Source organism: Drosophila grimshawi, unplaced genomic scaffold (genome assembly GCF_018153295.1).
Source record: "Drosophila grimshawi isolate 15287-2541.00 unplaced genomic scaffold, ASM1815329v1 contig_311, whole genome shotgun sequence".
Classification (NCBI taxonomy): Eukaryota; Metazoa; Arthropoda; class Insecta; order Diptera; family Drosophilidae; genus Drosophila; species Drosophila grimshawi.
The window spans coordinates 26808649-26824640 of NW_025063098.1; the positions used below are offsets into that span (position 1 = coordinate 26808649).

At 37.6% G+C, this 15992-nt stretch overlaps 1 protein-coding gene across 1 annotated transcript in view; it reads right to left on the reverse strand.

Moving 5' to 3' along the window:
- The window catches only part of LOC6569781 (protein kibra), a 47139-nt gene that overhangs the window by 16368 nt on the left and 14779 nt on the right, over nt 1-15992 (reverse strand). Inside the window, exon 2 of the mRNA XM_043214781.1 lies at nt 9944-10105. Coding sequence (XP_043070716.1) covers nt 9944-10105 — 162 coding nt within the window. The remainder of the gene's footprint in view (nt 1-9943; nt 10106-15992) is intronic.

Genomic DNA, 15992 nt, shown 5'->3' on the forward strand with positions numbered 1-15992 from the left:
ATGCCGCTGCTGTGGTTGTTGTTGCAAAAATATTTGTGCGCTGTTATTTTTAACACCAGGTCATAAATAAATAAATTATGCATGCATTTTGTTAGCCCTCGCCTCTATTTTGCTGCTGCTCTCGCAGCCCACCCCTCTGCTCCACAGTTATTCTCTCTAATAATTTCTATATAAATCTGGCCAGTAATAAAATTCCCCGAAAAAGAATGCCAAGATTATTGTATTCAATATGTGCTGGTGTTTATTTATCTTTTCGAATACACACACACAAAACCACCCATTTCTACACACACATAGACAAGAGCAGAGAACTTGAAAAATGTTCAATTTTATGGTCAACGCTCGTGGCATTCTCAGGAATTTACACAATCTTGTTTGTGGCCAGAACCAATTGATTAAAATACTCGGTTTTTTTTTTGCTTTCTATGGCTGCACATTAATATATGTACTTAAAGTTAAATTACTTGTAATTTAATTAACTATCTAACAGATACTTTAAATACTCATTAAAATGGGTAAGTATTATTGGGATTTCAGGCTTACATCTTTATATCTATTTTAATGGCAATAAGTATATAGAGTTATTTGTCAGAAATATTTATGGTTAGCCATAAGCTATAATTATCCACAGTTTATGAACTATAGAAATTAAATTAGATAGATAATAGATATATTTTATATATTCAGTATTCATATTCAGTAGTTACACTTCGTTGTGCATTATAAAAGTCAATTGAGCTATTCCTGCTGCAGCACTTTTTTGATATATGTATGTACATTGTTGTAGTTGTTCAACTAGCAAAAATGCACGACAAATGAGACAAAATATTTCTAAGCAGCAACAGTCAGCAGCAGCCAGCAGCAGATGTACTCGCTTTAGATACATATGCATGTATGTACATGTGTGTTCGTGTGTGTACGTGCGTGTGTACGCGATCATTTACTCCAAAGCAAACAAATAAACAAACGCACAAACATGCATAAATAACTATAACTCGTTGCAGTTGCAGTTGCAGCAACAGCAACAAAAATGCAACAGCAACAATCGCTGCTGCTGCTGTTGCTGCTATTGCCTCCAGCAAAGCAAGTCACACACACACACACACACATGTATACACACTTACAAGCAGCAGCGAAGCCAACTGCGCAGTGGCAGCGACTCAGGAATGCGGTTTTGACAAGTTCTTCTAAAATTGTACGAGCAACTTTGCTATTTACGCTATGAAACGACGACAACAGCAACAGCAACGACGACAACGACGAGAGAGCAAGAAGAGCGGAGAGCGAGAAGAGTGCAGAGCTAAGAGCGAGCGAGCGAGTATGCGAAGGAGCGCGGAAAACAGAACAAGCAAGAATGCAGCAGGCCGGGGGGCGTACCTGAATAGCTAAAATACCCTGTTCAAATCGAAGATAATCAAGTGAAACAATTTGTATATATCTTTTTAAGATCTTATAAAAATCATAATAACATTAATTAACAGCAATTGTTTGAAGTTGCTATAATTGCACATTTAAATTGAGTGTTTTACAGTGTATAGAAAAATCATGCCCCATTTGCTGTCTTCCCTTTTTACAGAGTAGCTAAAGCAGCGCGAATGGCTGCCAGCAGCATGGAATGAAGGAGATGGCGGGAGGGGCAGAGAGTGCGCTGCTTGAGGCAAGCCCAACAACAGCAACTAAAATGTTGCTGCTCCTGATGTTGTTGTTGTTGTTGGAAAATATTTCAAAGTTGCAGTGAACTCACAGCAGCGAACGCGGCACCAATTGAATGCAATTTGTGTGCATGTGTGTGTGTGTGTGTGTGTGTGTGTGTGTGAGTGTCTCGGTGTGTGTATGCATTTATTGAAGCAGTGCGCGCATTGCCTTAAATGCCAACTTACTACTATTTCTGCTGGCAGCCAAACTACGCCCAGCTTTTTGTTGTTGCTGCTGCTGCTGTTGTTGTTGTCTTTTGTATTTGGCAAACATTCCAAACGGCCATAAAATGTTCTTATTTATGGGGAGCAAAAGGGGTTCAAGGAGGGGGCACAAGGGGAGGGGGTAAGCAGTGGAGTTGCTTTGACATGAATGTCAGCTTTGCGCATTTAAGCAGTTTAATCAACATTTTTTTTTCTTATCTGTTTTTCTTTACTTATTCCTTTTTATGCTTGTTGCTGCTGTTGTTGTCTTCTAAGACTGGCAGAGAAGAGAATCGGAGCCGGTTTGTTGGCCATTTCATGCATGCAGCTACATGCCTCCCCGTGCCCCTGATCCCCTTTCCTGCACTCATATATATATATATATATATATATATATCAATAGCAGCATTCTCTGTGCTGCACTTGAGTGCATGCATCTGTATCTGCAGCTATAACTCTATGTATCTATGCATGTATTTGTACTTCTACATATATGCATCTATATGTGGCATCGTCGTTTGCGGCACGTCGCGAATTCTATGCAACGTTCAAATGTGATTGCACTTTTCTCAACTTTGCACCAAACAAAACAAAAAAAAAACAAAAAAAAAAACAAGGCAACAAAAAATACCATGATCAATTCTTGTTCTTGTTATTGTTGTTTTTTGGCCGAAAGTGTTGCGCGTTCGTTGCTGACCCACAAACCAATAAATTCCAGCTCAAGCATCTGTGGAATGCAACCGACAAGCGGAACGAAGAAGCAGAAGAAGAATGAATTATGCAGCGAACTGTGCTAAACATTTTGACAGCGCACGCAGCAGCAGCAACAGCTAAAAAAGATACATATACTTCTACAGAAGATACAAATACAGGGTACAAAATACAGCTACAGATTTGTTGTTGTTGTTGTTGTTTGGGGCATGCGTGGAATGCAGCCGAGAGACGACCTCTGTCCGTCCGTCTGCCTTGGGTCTGTGTTCTGCCTTATCACTTCATTAGGCCATAAATTCGACAACAAAAAACATGAGCACAAAAAGCCAACATAAAAAATTCCACAGCGCAGGTTTTGCTTCGCTTTTTTTGTTTTTTCAGTTACAAATGCAGATGCAGATGCGGCTACTTCGTGGCACAGAGAGTTCTCAGCCACAGAATCAGACTCAGCCTGAAGCAGCTCCGCCTTCGCCTTCGCCACAGTCACGTTAATTATGCAGCATGCGCTACATGCATCCAAGAGATACAGATACAAATACGAATACGCAGTCTTCACTCTTTTGGTCTTCAGCTTAAGAATATGTTATGCGCACTCAAATGGCATTCGGAAAGTGCTACTGGAAAATAATACAAAAGATTTCGTGCGCCCAACAAAAGAAACACTGAAAGAGTGGAAAAAGAGAGAAGAGGCAGCCAGGCAGCCAAGCAGGCAGGCAGACTGAAATCTTTTGGAATGTCTTTAAGCTGCTGCCTGCACTTCCTCCTTCTCCTCTTCATCCTCATCCTCCTCCATTCCACATCTTCCCCCTTTGGGTATCGCATCTCTCTTAAGGTGTTTTTGGGCCTGGACTCTTGGAACAGCTGATTACAGCGAACAGCAGCGCTTGATTCGGGCAATTAATTGCCAGGAGATTGGAATGCAGATATCCACCCCCTCAACCCCCTCCACTTCCCTATCCAACTTCTTCCCTTCATCCATACTAAGGCAAGGCTGCAACACATGGCACACATGCCAATTGTGGCATCATGGTTGATATCATGGTTTTATGGCATGCATGAGCTTCGTGCTCTGCTGCGAGTCAAGGAAAGTGCCTTTCGCAGAGCTATAAACTAAATAGATCGGGGATTAATCCACACGGAATATAAAACAAATAAAATAATGTATAAAATATTCAATGCAGAAGAGATCCTAATGAATGAGCAAAATTCTAAACTTTTATATTTTTTGTCTTGTGCCAATTAAATTTATGGTTTTACTTCAACCAAATTCGCTTATTTAAATATTTATATTTGTATATTATTTATTTATTTTTATTTTATAAATTTACTTTAATTTTACTTATTTATTTTTGTTTATTTAAGTTATGTATTTTTTTTTTTTTGTATATTGATCATGGTTTTTCTAATAAAAAAAAATCAAAACAATCATTAAGACAACTGTTTGTTTATAACAATCATTTCCAAAATGATCTTTTATATAAAGACTGATTCTTTAGACCATCTGCCATATCAGCAGATGTGATATTTTTCCGTTAGTCAGCTAAAGTTTGCATTATGCAATACTCTGTCAGCGGTATCAGGAAATGCCTAAACACATTTTTCAGCACACACACAAGCAATACCAACATTTATTGCATATATAGTATGCATATTTGTGCAACTCAAAGTCTTTGGTTACATTTTCTTCTTCTTATTTTTGTTGGGTTTGTCTGTCCTCTCCTTCCGCTTGAAAAAGAAACAGAAACAAAACGAAGAAACAAATTACACCATAGCAGCAACTGAGCAACTGAGGAGAGGCACATAAACAACAATGCCAAAAGTATCTCACAGCAATTTATCTTGAGTATGCACATTCCTGCGCTTGTTTCGTTTCATTTCACTTGAGTTTTTTCTCTTTTCTTTTTGTTTTTCTTTCTTTTCTTTTTATTTTTTTGTTTTCTTTGGGTTGTCTCTCTTTTGCTTTATTATTTCTCATTGCATGCATGGAAAATTGCTACCTTTGCAGCAGGCCAAGCTGCGGGCACACACACACACACACACACACACAAGCATACATACACACACAGACGCATATATCACGATCACTCAAAGACTCAACTCAGCCCCAACTCAGCTCAGCTCAGCACAGCACATGGCGCAGCCCCAAAACGTCGACGAGTGCAAAAAAAGAAAAACTGAACAAAAATAAGGAGCAGTTATCTTTAAGCTGACGAAGATGAAATACTCTTGGCAAAAAAAGATACAAAGTTGCATCTATTGCGTGTTTCTGCCGATCATTTGCTGATATATTTACAATACCTCCTGCAGAGGTATACAGCAAAAAGTAAGAATCCTCTTGTTGCGAGAGCTCGAGCAGAAGAAACCCCGAAAACAGCTGTTAAATATAGAAAACAATTGCTGATCGTAATTTGTTCAATATGAAAATACTTTTTGTTTAACAAAATTTGTGTTTCATTTTAGATCTTTTGTTTTTGAAAGATATTATAAAATAATAGCGGTCCCATACAGAACAGTATAAACATAAATCGCTGGTGTGACGTATTATTTGATCGAATTTTACAGTCGATCAAAAACATAGATATAGTTTGTTACAATTGAAAGGGTATAAGTTGTAAATTGTGTAAATTGTACATTTTTTGAAAGGGATAGACAGACTGAAATGGCTAGACCGATTCCACATTTGATGCTGATAAAGAACATAGATCCCATATGGTATCGGAGATGCTTCCTTCTAACTCCTACATAATTTAGTACAACTACATTTAACCCTTTTTATATTTTTTAATGGATTCAGGAAACAAAAAAAAACCTGGCAAGAAAAAGCAGAGAGAACGAAAGAGAGCTTCTCAGTTGACGCTAGGGCTACAGTAGACAGAGTCCATATGTTGCAAGTGTAGAAAAGGGGCAACTTCATTTTCTGCTCACGTTTGCAGTTTTTGCTGAAGTGCGAGTGAAAAATTGCCCAGCTGTGAGAATGAAGCCTGAATTATTAAAAATCGATATATATATATATTTCAGACAGTCAAAGATCGGGTAAATCAATGGATAAACAGCTTTATTTGGCTTTACGCATTTTTCAAGGGTAATGCCACAAAACGAAGCTGCAACTGCAACTGCGCCGCTTAATTAGCACATGTTGAAAAGGAAATCATTATGCCTGATAAAAATCACAAGTGTTGATTGCTGCAACTGCAAAAAGAGACAGACACAGCGAGAGAGTGTGAGAGAGAAGGAGGGGGTAAGTGGTAAGAGAGTTGACAGGAAAAACTCAGAGATCGCCAAGCCGAGATCGCTGCTGCTGCAGTTGTTGGCAAACTTGCAACTTGCAACTTCCAACTTGCAACTGGCTGTTATTGTAGATGTGGAAAAACAGCCGCTAAAATGGGCAAAACATGCAGCGCGACCAGCAGCAGCAGCAACAACAGCGCTTATGTATCTGCCACATACATTATGTATGTATCGCTTGTATGCAGCATGTGGCAAGCGGAGGCTAGAGGCAGTGTCGTTGCTGCCGCTGAACGTTGCAAGTGCAAAGAAAATATTTTTTGACGCTTTGGGCCTGCTGCTGCAAACTAGAAAATGTTGCTCGTGGCTGTTGCAAGCAACGTCGCGCCTTGCATTCATGCGCGTAATCAAATTGTAATCACAGCCTGGAGACGAGGGCAGCAAACACATCAACTGCAACTGCAACAACAACAACGGCAACTGCAACAGCAGCTTTTGTTGTTGTTGCGTTGTTGTTAAGTGGAAATACTTGTTGCACAAATGCAATGCGGGATGCTGTTGTTGCTGCTGCTGCTGCTTTGTATCTGCATCTGTACAGTGAAGCCTTGTTTAGTGCAACTTGCATTTGCTCAATCATTCATTAACAGTGTATCAAACATTCAGTAATTTTCAGCATATTTTACGATAGCAAAATAAAAAATAATATTTATATTATTATTTTTTAAAACCTTGATATTTTATGTTTTTAATTTGTGTACATTAATTTTTAATTGAAAAACATTTCTTATACATTTAATAATTATTTAGTCGTATTTCGGTTTCGATGCTGCAAAATTATAGTTTTATTTCTTCTTTACTTTGTTGCTGGTGTCTTGTGCAATTTATTAAATGAAAAAATGCCGTTTTGCAGCTTTCCAACTTGCAGTTTGCCTCTATGCTTCTCTATCTCTTTCTCTCTGTGGATTGACTCAGGCATCTTTTGCAGCAGCCAAATTGAATTTTATGCAAATTTTACTGTTTCTGCTCTAGCAAAAGAAAACAAAAAGGAAAATAAAATCGCCACATCTAATGCATAATGGCACGCATACACAACACACACATCTATATAAATATACATGTATATAAATGTACATGGTTGCGGCATTTAGCGGATTTTATGCAATTGGAAAAAAAAGAAAAGAATTAGAACGCGCCACTCGACTCTGAGTGTATCTCATTCTGAGATACAGATACGCATATCTGACAGAAAATTGATAATTTAGATCGATGCTGCTGTTCCCAATCTCGTTTTTAATTGTTAAGTCAGATTAGAAATGGGATTGGAAGTTTGTTTATTATGTTAGTGGCTTATAAATGTTTCTTTTCTTGCTCGATTCCATCTCAAAAATAATAATAATAATAATGGCCAGCTTTCGCCTAGGCCCATTTTGGCAGCAAACGATTTTTATGTAAAACAAACGAGTTCGAGTTTGGTTGCGAGTTTCGACTACGAAGTCGAGTTCGAGTTAGTATCATAACCGGTAGCTGTTGTTGTTGTCTGTTTTTAGCTGATATTACAATGGATCTGCTGATAATATTAGAGCCCTCAATCATCAGATTTTCAGCTTATCCCCAAAAAATGAGTGATGACCAGATCAACGCTAAGTTTTTTTTCTTTTTTGTTTTTTTTTTTTCGAGTCTCTCTGAAGTTTTCACAATGATCGATGAATCGAGAAACTGTCACCAAACACACAAAAAGCGCCTCAACTTTTGGTTTTACAGTTTTTTTTCTCCTTTTTTACCAATTTTTTTTGCCATGTGTGTAAGAAAAAAATTCCACTGTGTCGCTAGGTTATAGCAAACAATTGGCCAAAACTGGGCAAAAGCGTTATTAGCATGGCCAACAGCGAAGCTGACGCAGCCGTCTTTGACTTTTGGTTTATAAAAAAAAAACGAGAAAAAAACGAATTAAAGAAAACAAAAACGAAAACAAAAAAACGCCCGTTCAAAAAGTTGTACAGACAAGTGAAATACACGAGTATTTCAAATACCCTACATGAGAGTCATTTCCAATTTTTATGCAGTTTGTCACCAAATAATATAAAATAGTTATTGATAGGAAAAATTGATTATTAAAATTTTTTTAATATATAATTTTTGAATTTTACAGTTAATAAAAAAATTATATTCTTATCCAATTTTCAATTTTTACTTTGTTAATCCAGAGTAACTTAATTGAAATGAATTTAAATTGATTAACTGAATTTCCTTTTCGAACTTTTCCATTTCCATCCATAAATATTTTTGTAAGTGTTTATCATTAATCTACAAAACTCCCGAGTCTCCCACAAGGGTATGTAATTTTCGGCATTGATTATCGGTTCGTTCACCGCCGGGATTTGTTGCTCCTCCTCCTACCCCTCCTCCTCACCGATGAACCATGAAGAGAGCCCCGAAGTTGCCCGAGGCTTGGCTCGCTTCGCCTCATGGTATAAATTTATTTATGGCTTATTGGAATTTTTGCGCGCTACCGGCAGCAATTTTTAAAATTCAATAACAGCTCGCATGCCGGCAGAGCGAGATAGATGCGCTGTTGCTGTTGGCGAGACGATGATAGAGAGATAAAGAGAGAGAGAGAGAGAGAGCGATAGGGAGAGAGATATGTATAGCGAAAGATGGGGCGAAATAATTGTGGCAAAAATATGCGAAACGTGCAAAGTGCCAATAAATTGAGGGAAAAAATTAAGAAGAGGAGCGCACACAATAAATACTAGACGGCATTACACGCACATACAACAATTTGTGTGTCTGTGTTGGGGGGGTATTTTTGTGGCGAGGAGATTTTGACGATGCACTTGGGAAGTTTGGGAAATTGGAGAATCGCGAAAGATCCTGTAGAGATTTCAGGCATGTGTGGAAACTAAAGTTAAATATTCTGCATATTTATTCCACAGATTCCAGTCATGACCCACAAACACACACACATGCGCAGATGTTTCATTTCATTTTTGCTGCGAGAAAATTCCTCAACGCTTTCGGTTTGTGTTTTAAAATTGAGTGAAACATTTTCAACAATGTCCAATTGCAATTTGAAACAAACAAAGCGAATGTTTGTGTTAATTGAAAGCGTGAAGCGAAAACACACACACAAACAGAAATCAATTATTTCGAAACTGCAAAAATTCCAACAACATTTGCAATTGTTTATGGTAAAAAGACGAGTGAGTGAGAGAGAGACACACTGAGCTGGAGAGTCACAGCTCGCTCGCTCTCTCTCTCCCGCTCTGTCGCACGCAAGACAAGAAAAATGTGAGCGAACGGCAAAAAAAATGCTCGTGGGGCCAACTAAAATATATATATATATCTATGCGATGGCCTGATGTGAAGCTCTCCGTCCGCTCACCCCCTCCCTCTCCTAGTCTTGATCACACACAAATGTGTGCCTATTGCTGCAGCGCTCTCTCTCTCTCGCTTGCCTGTGCCTCTCTCTACACATACAACTCTACACATTACGTATGAGGGATTTTTAGTTTTGCTCGCTTTTTATTTAGTTTTGTTTTTTTTTTTTTTGCAGATCATTCGCTGAGCTTTATTTAACTTTTGCTCTCTTTGCTCTCTGCTTGGCCCCCACTATATTTGCCCCCCACCCTCCTGGTCATAGCAACGCCTTGTTGTCTGTCGTTCGCTTTGCTGTACATTTTTTTTGTTTGTTGCTGTTGCTGTTGCCGTTGAGTTCAGTTATACTTGGAGTCTTAATCATCGCATTGGAATGTTTACATGCTCAAAAGTGTTGTTTTTTTTTGTATTCTGTTTTATGTTGTTGCCCTGTTAAAAATATGTGGCTGTAATTTATTTTGCTTTTTGCAGCTGCCGCTCTCTGACTCTGCTGCTTCTTCTTCCCGCATTCCAATGCACAGACACACACAAGCAGAGGCAGTCACACGCACTAACAAACACACACACACACACACACACACATGCGACGCACCTTTTCTTTCCGGTTGGAATTGGAATTTATATGGTTTTTTTTTCCAGTCTCTGTCTCTCTTCCTTGAGCAGACATCTCTATAAACTCTCTTATATATATCTGTTGATATATATATTTTATCTTTTATTTCTTTTAGACTTACCGATCTCGTGGATCGAGCCATGTGGTCTTTTTGTTGATATGATCAATGTAATAGGTTTTGCCATCAAAATCCCTGGCAATGTCCCAGCCATCGGGTAACGGGAATTCGCTGTGATGATGATGTATTGGATGTTGATGATGATGATGATGATGTTGTGGAAGTGGCTGCTGGTGCTGTTGTTGTTGTCGCTGCTGATGTTGCTGTTGTTGCTGCTGATGTTGATTCGACATTTTGGCAACGAGCGAAAAAAAAACTTTGCGCGCGATTTTTTTTTTCGATTTTATTTTTTGGTTTACTTTTTTTTGTTACTTTGCTTTGCTTTGCCTTGTGCAATGTACTAAATACAACAACATATTAACACTCGTGCGAGCGTGAGCGAGAGTAGAGAGAGAGATGGGAAGATGTGCAGCTTCCAAGGCGCGGGCGCGCGCTCTCAATTATTTATTTATTTTTTTTTCCATAACTGCATTCCATTCCAGCACACACACACGCACACACAAATACGCGCGCGCACAAGTCACTCACACACACACACACACAGAGACGCTGGGATGTTTTAGTTGTCGCTGCTTCTTCTTCCTCCACTCACAAGTCACACAAAAAATCGAGTGCAATTGAAATATTTTTGTGCTTAATTGAAACTAGTTAAAAAATAATTCAGCATTTGGTAAACCGATATTTATTAAGAGATCGGCGTGTATATATAACAAATTGTGTTTCTTGTAATTATTTCTTAGCGAATGCAATTATTTTTTACGATTATTTTTCTTGCATTTGAGGTGATCTTATTGGTTTTAAGCTACCGCACAGCCGACCACACTCTTCGACATCAAATTCTACAATAACAAAAGCCATGTTGCTCAACATTGTGCATGGGAACACATTGGCAGCATGAACACTAACAGTACCATGTAAAGTTTACAGTTTGTGCTCAAATGAACTGCGCGAGCGCTGTTAAGCTCAAAATGGCACTGTCAATTGCACAGGCTTAATTTGAAAAATCGTACACAATTGAATAATGGTTTAATTGAAAAGAATAACAATTAATATTTGACAATTATGAAGTGATTAATATTTAAAGTGCCTAGCGATCAATGTGTTTAGAGCAGTTATGAGCAGGTTGAAAAAATGTAGCATTTCGTCAAGTGAGGAGCAGGTGTAGAGTTTCATTGCGCAAACTGAACACGTGAGAGCGCCAGATGTTCCATACAGTGTTCAAATTTAATAGCAGCGCCATCTAGGAGTGACTCTAAGAATTAAATTAATGATTTGAATGTGGACGACTAATCGATGCCCTGCATATAGCGGCAGACACAGAAGTGGAGAGAGAGAAAGAGAGGTTAAGCTGACAAAGTAAAGGGCGACTAATATAATACATTTTCAAGTTTCTTTTGTGCCTGCCCTTTTCATCTACTTCTTTGTTGTTGTTGTTATTCACGCCTCGCATTATTATATCAAATTAGGGCTTCCGCACTTTTCAACACTGTTTTGTTATGCATTTTTAATTAGTTTTCACAACAACGCAACTTTTTGTGTAATTACACAACACACGACACACATGCATATGCATGCATGTATGTGTATGTACATGCGAAGTTTCTGAGCACAATTATAACACGAAAAATGGTAAATTTATTTTTTTTTCAAACATACGCCTTTATCGCTGTTTCGCTCACTCTTCCACAGCTGACGTCGCCCTTTCATCTACCTTCCTTTGCCATTGCCTTGTTTGCCCTTTGCTGAGCTGCTTTAATGAGATAAGAACTGAAGTTGCTGAGAGGCTTGCCACACCCACAGACACACACATACACACGTACACACACACTTGGCTTAATCATTCGAAAGAGGAAAAAGCAGTAGAAGAGGAAGATGAAGCAGACTGCAGATAACGCACAAAAAGAAGCAACAAAAAATAAGAAATCAACAAAAGCAATCGCAAAATAAGATTTTGATAAATCAAAGCTTTTCATTATGTTATAAATACATTAAAAAGAGCTAAAAAAAAGGTATAATGCGAGAAAAGAGTGCAAAAGGCAGAAGAGAGCATCCATAACCCCATAAAGTATATATATTCTTGATCGGCATGGCAAGTCGAATCGATATATAACAAATAAGAGCTAATAAAGTACTTGAATATTTATATATTTATTTTTATTTCAACGATAACTCCTCCCATTTGCTGAATATCGATAAATATCGATTTCCCATCGCAATAATAAATAACACTTTTAATTTATGTACACTCAGAAAAATTAACACGCATTTTGCATACTTTTGAGCTTATTATGCAGAAAGTATTCATTTAAAAAAATAGGAATTATCTTTTCTTACCCCCAGGACACATTTTTCCATTTACAGTAATTTAATTTATAGATCGGTATAAAATTGTCTATATTATATAAAGCAATGAAATGCAAATAGTTTGGCTGTGAATTATTTATTATAGACTTTTGTTATTATTATTTTTATTATTATTATTTTTAATTTGCATTTATCTAAAGGCCGAGAAATTATTGAGACATGCATGACAAACTATTATATTATATTCGAAAATTATATGTGGTACTAGTTACTCTATAATTATGCTCAGTGTTCTGTTATCTGCCCGATAATTAATTTGAAAATAACTAGCATGTCAAAGCATGTTATTATCGATAGCAGAACGAAATTGCATCGATCCACATATCCAAATTTAAAATCGCATTATGCTTGTCGGAGCATGCACTCGAAAGAGAGTTTTAATTAATGCCAAAGTGAGTGCCACAGAGTCCACAGTGTTTTCAGAGACTGACGGAGCTAAAAGCTATTCCACTATAACTATTCAGTGAGGAGAATAACTTTGGCCATAGCCAAAATGCTGAGTGCAAGAAAATAAAAAATAATAATCCAAAAATTAATGAAACACTCAAGTTGGCAACCCGCTCATGCCACCTGGCCCACAAGACCAAAAAGTTTGACAAACACGCATCACCAGAAAGGAGAGTGGCAGCAGTTAGAGATGATTGCGTGTCGTGACACGAAATTATTAAGTTTCATCAATAAATTAACGAGAAGTTAGTAAAGAATTTTTAATTATTGCTATGATATAATTAAGAAGACTAGTTTTAAAGAGGATATTTTAATGTTGCCGTTATTAAATGCGACGACGCCGACTCCACAAGGTATATATATTCTTGATCAGCATCGCAAGTATATATAGGTGTCTGCCCGTCCTTTTCTAGTCAAACTAATGCCTCAGTTTTCAATCTATATGTTCGTCAGCTGACTATACCACATAGCTGCCATTGGATCAGATCACTATATCACATAATTGCCATAAGAACGCTCGATCAGAGATCTTGTATAAACAGCTTTCTAGTTTAACAAGATATCCTAATCAAAGTTACTAGTTATTCCTTTTGTTATACTACCAACATTTATATAAATATTCATTGTGATCGAAATACTATAAGATAATGCTCAAATCGGAACGATTGAGAGATAATTCTTATAAACAATAATGCCATTGAGATCGATTTACTAAACTTAACCAAATTTAAGTAAATTATGAGTATTATTATGTTGCTTGCATTTTGATCAAAATTATCGACATCGGCAGAGAAAAGCATAGAAAATTAAATAAATATAGATTAATCTTTGCTTTCGGATTGAAAGTAAGCCAAAGCATCAACATGACCAACGTAGAATTTCCAATTCTTGCTCCTGTTTTAAAAATTGCGACACGTTCCCATCGCTGTGCAGGATGCATTGGCATGCAGTGGGTAAAGTGAAACTTAAGCTACACTTCGACTCTGGCACACACACACACACACACACACACACACACACCACACACATGGAGACACGCGCAGTTGCACACGAGTTTGGCACCTGACCAGATCAGGGTCATAATCCGCTTGCCAGAAAACCAAGAGCACCATAAGCAATAACAACAGCAACTGGGACAACTAAAACAACAACAACAACAACAATTGTTGCACAATCAACTTCGACAGAGGCAACGTTCCGTAAAACTGCCAGAGCATAAAGAGCCTCCAGAGAGGGGGGGAGGGGAGTGGAGGGGAGCATAGGGTTTTGGGCATGGGACTGTCGATGCTAGTTTTGCTTTTGTATTTGCAGTTAGCTCCGGCTCCAGCTCCGGCTCCAGTTTCAGATTCAGCTTCGGCTTTGGGTTCGTCCTGGCCACAAATCGTCTGCTAAAATCCATTGTGACTTTCGTGCTCCTTGGCACAGCCCGGAAACTGCAGCAGCGTCCTGTGCTCCTGTTCTAGGTAGCGGCCAGCTACTAACTTTGGCAGCAAATTAGATTCCAGCGCAGTTTTCGGTTTTCGTTTCGGGGTTTGTGGTCCCCATCGAAAAAACGGCAAACAAAGAGCAGGACTGAAAATAGGAGACAAGTAAAGCCCTGTCCCAAATCCAAATCCAAGGTGACATCGCCAGACCCAAAGCAAACCCAATGAAATCCAACGCAGCGCATCGCAGTCGAAGCATTTTAAAAGCATCTTCAGCATAAGTCAATGAATTCGATTAGCAGATACCCTGTCTTTGAGAAATAGTTGTGTTATAATTATAATTTGAATAAATAATATAAATAATATTGATTGCCTTGGCTGATATAATAAAAATTGTATTTAATTTTGCTTAAGCGAATCAAAATAATATTAAAGAAAATATTAAATTTAAAATAATAAATAAAATTTATAATTTTCATTGCATTTTTATTGTTGAGATCTTTTCTTCATTCCTTATTTTCTCATGACTTCAGAACGTATCTTTTGAATTCCCTTTTTTTATTAATACTATAAGAAACGGAGAATAAAATTTGAATTTTAAATTAAATTTAATAAAATGTATTACAAAATCGTAAATCATTTTTATGTCGATTTTTTTTTTTGTAGAAAAATAAAAATTTTATCAAAGTTCTGAAACGATGACTATTTAGATTGACTTAGAGGATTATTTAATATTGTTTAAATTGAAATAAAATATTTGAAATAAGATTAAATTATCGTTCAGATACAAAAAAAAAAAACGATGCAGACAAAAAAAAATGCATACACAGCATTTATTATTTACTGTTGAGTAATAAAGAGAACAACTTTTTATATTTCGTATTTATAAATAAACTCGAATTGTATTTACGAAATGAAAAACTTTATGTCTGCTCCCGAGATCCCAAAGGATTAATGAACAGACAGAGACAGAGGTAAAAAAAAAAAAACAGCAACATTGCCATTATAATTTATAAATATTTGATGGCTGCTTAAATACCCACCTTTGTTCGCCGGCTACGGGGTATAAAAGAGTTGCAACCGCAAATACAAACACACACACACACAGACATATTTAAACACATTTATGAACTATGTTGGCTTGGCACAAATTCAGTTACATATTTTTTTGTTTATATGTATATATATATATTTTATTTTTTTTTTACTTTGCTACCACTTCTGCTTTTGGTTTTGCTGGCAAAGTGATATTGGTCCCTAGGGGCTTAACATGTCAGGCGAATGCCGACATAGGACGACAACAAGAGCGAATCCTTTTTACATCTCAGCTGACTCAGCTCAGCTAAGACAGTCACAGTCACAGTTATAGTCACAGGTAAAGTTACAGTTCGAATTGCAGGTAACTATTTCAGCGGATTCCATAAATTATTCGTAATGATCATAATAAATTGTTGGCTGTCGGCAGTCGAAATGTTTGCGCAACACGCCATCGATTTAAAAAGGGGGCAAGAAGTCACCCTTTGGCCGCCGACATTTGGTAGCCAATTTCTTTGTCCACTTGGCCGTGTGCACATTTCGTTGAAATGTTTTATGAGCCACGTTATCCCCAGAACAGAAATGCAACAGTGTTTTGCCATTGATTGCACTCTGGCTGCCGAGAGTCGCCCAGTTCATAGTTTGCAGTTCGCTGGATGCATACAGGATCGCAGGCAGGCAAGTTATTATCTCAAGTGGCAAGTTGCGAGTTTGTTTGCTTACTGCAACTTTGTGTCCGGTTTGAGTGTGTTCTAGTGTGAGTGTGTATGTGTGTGTATGTG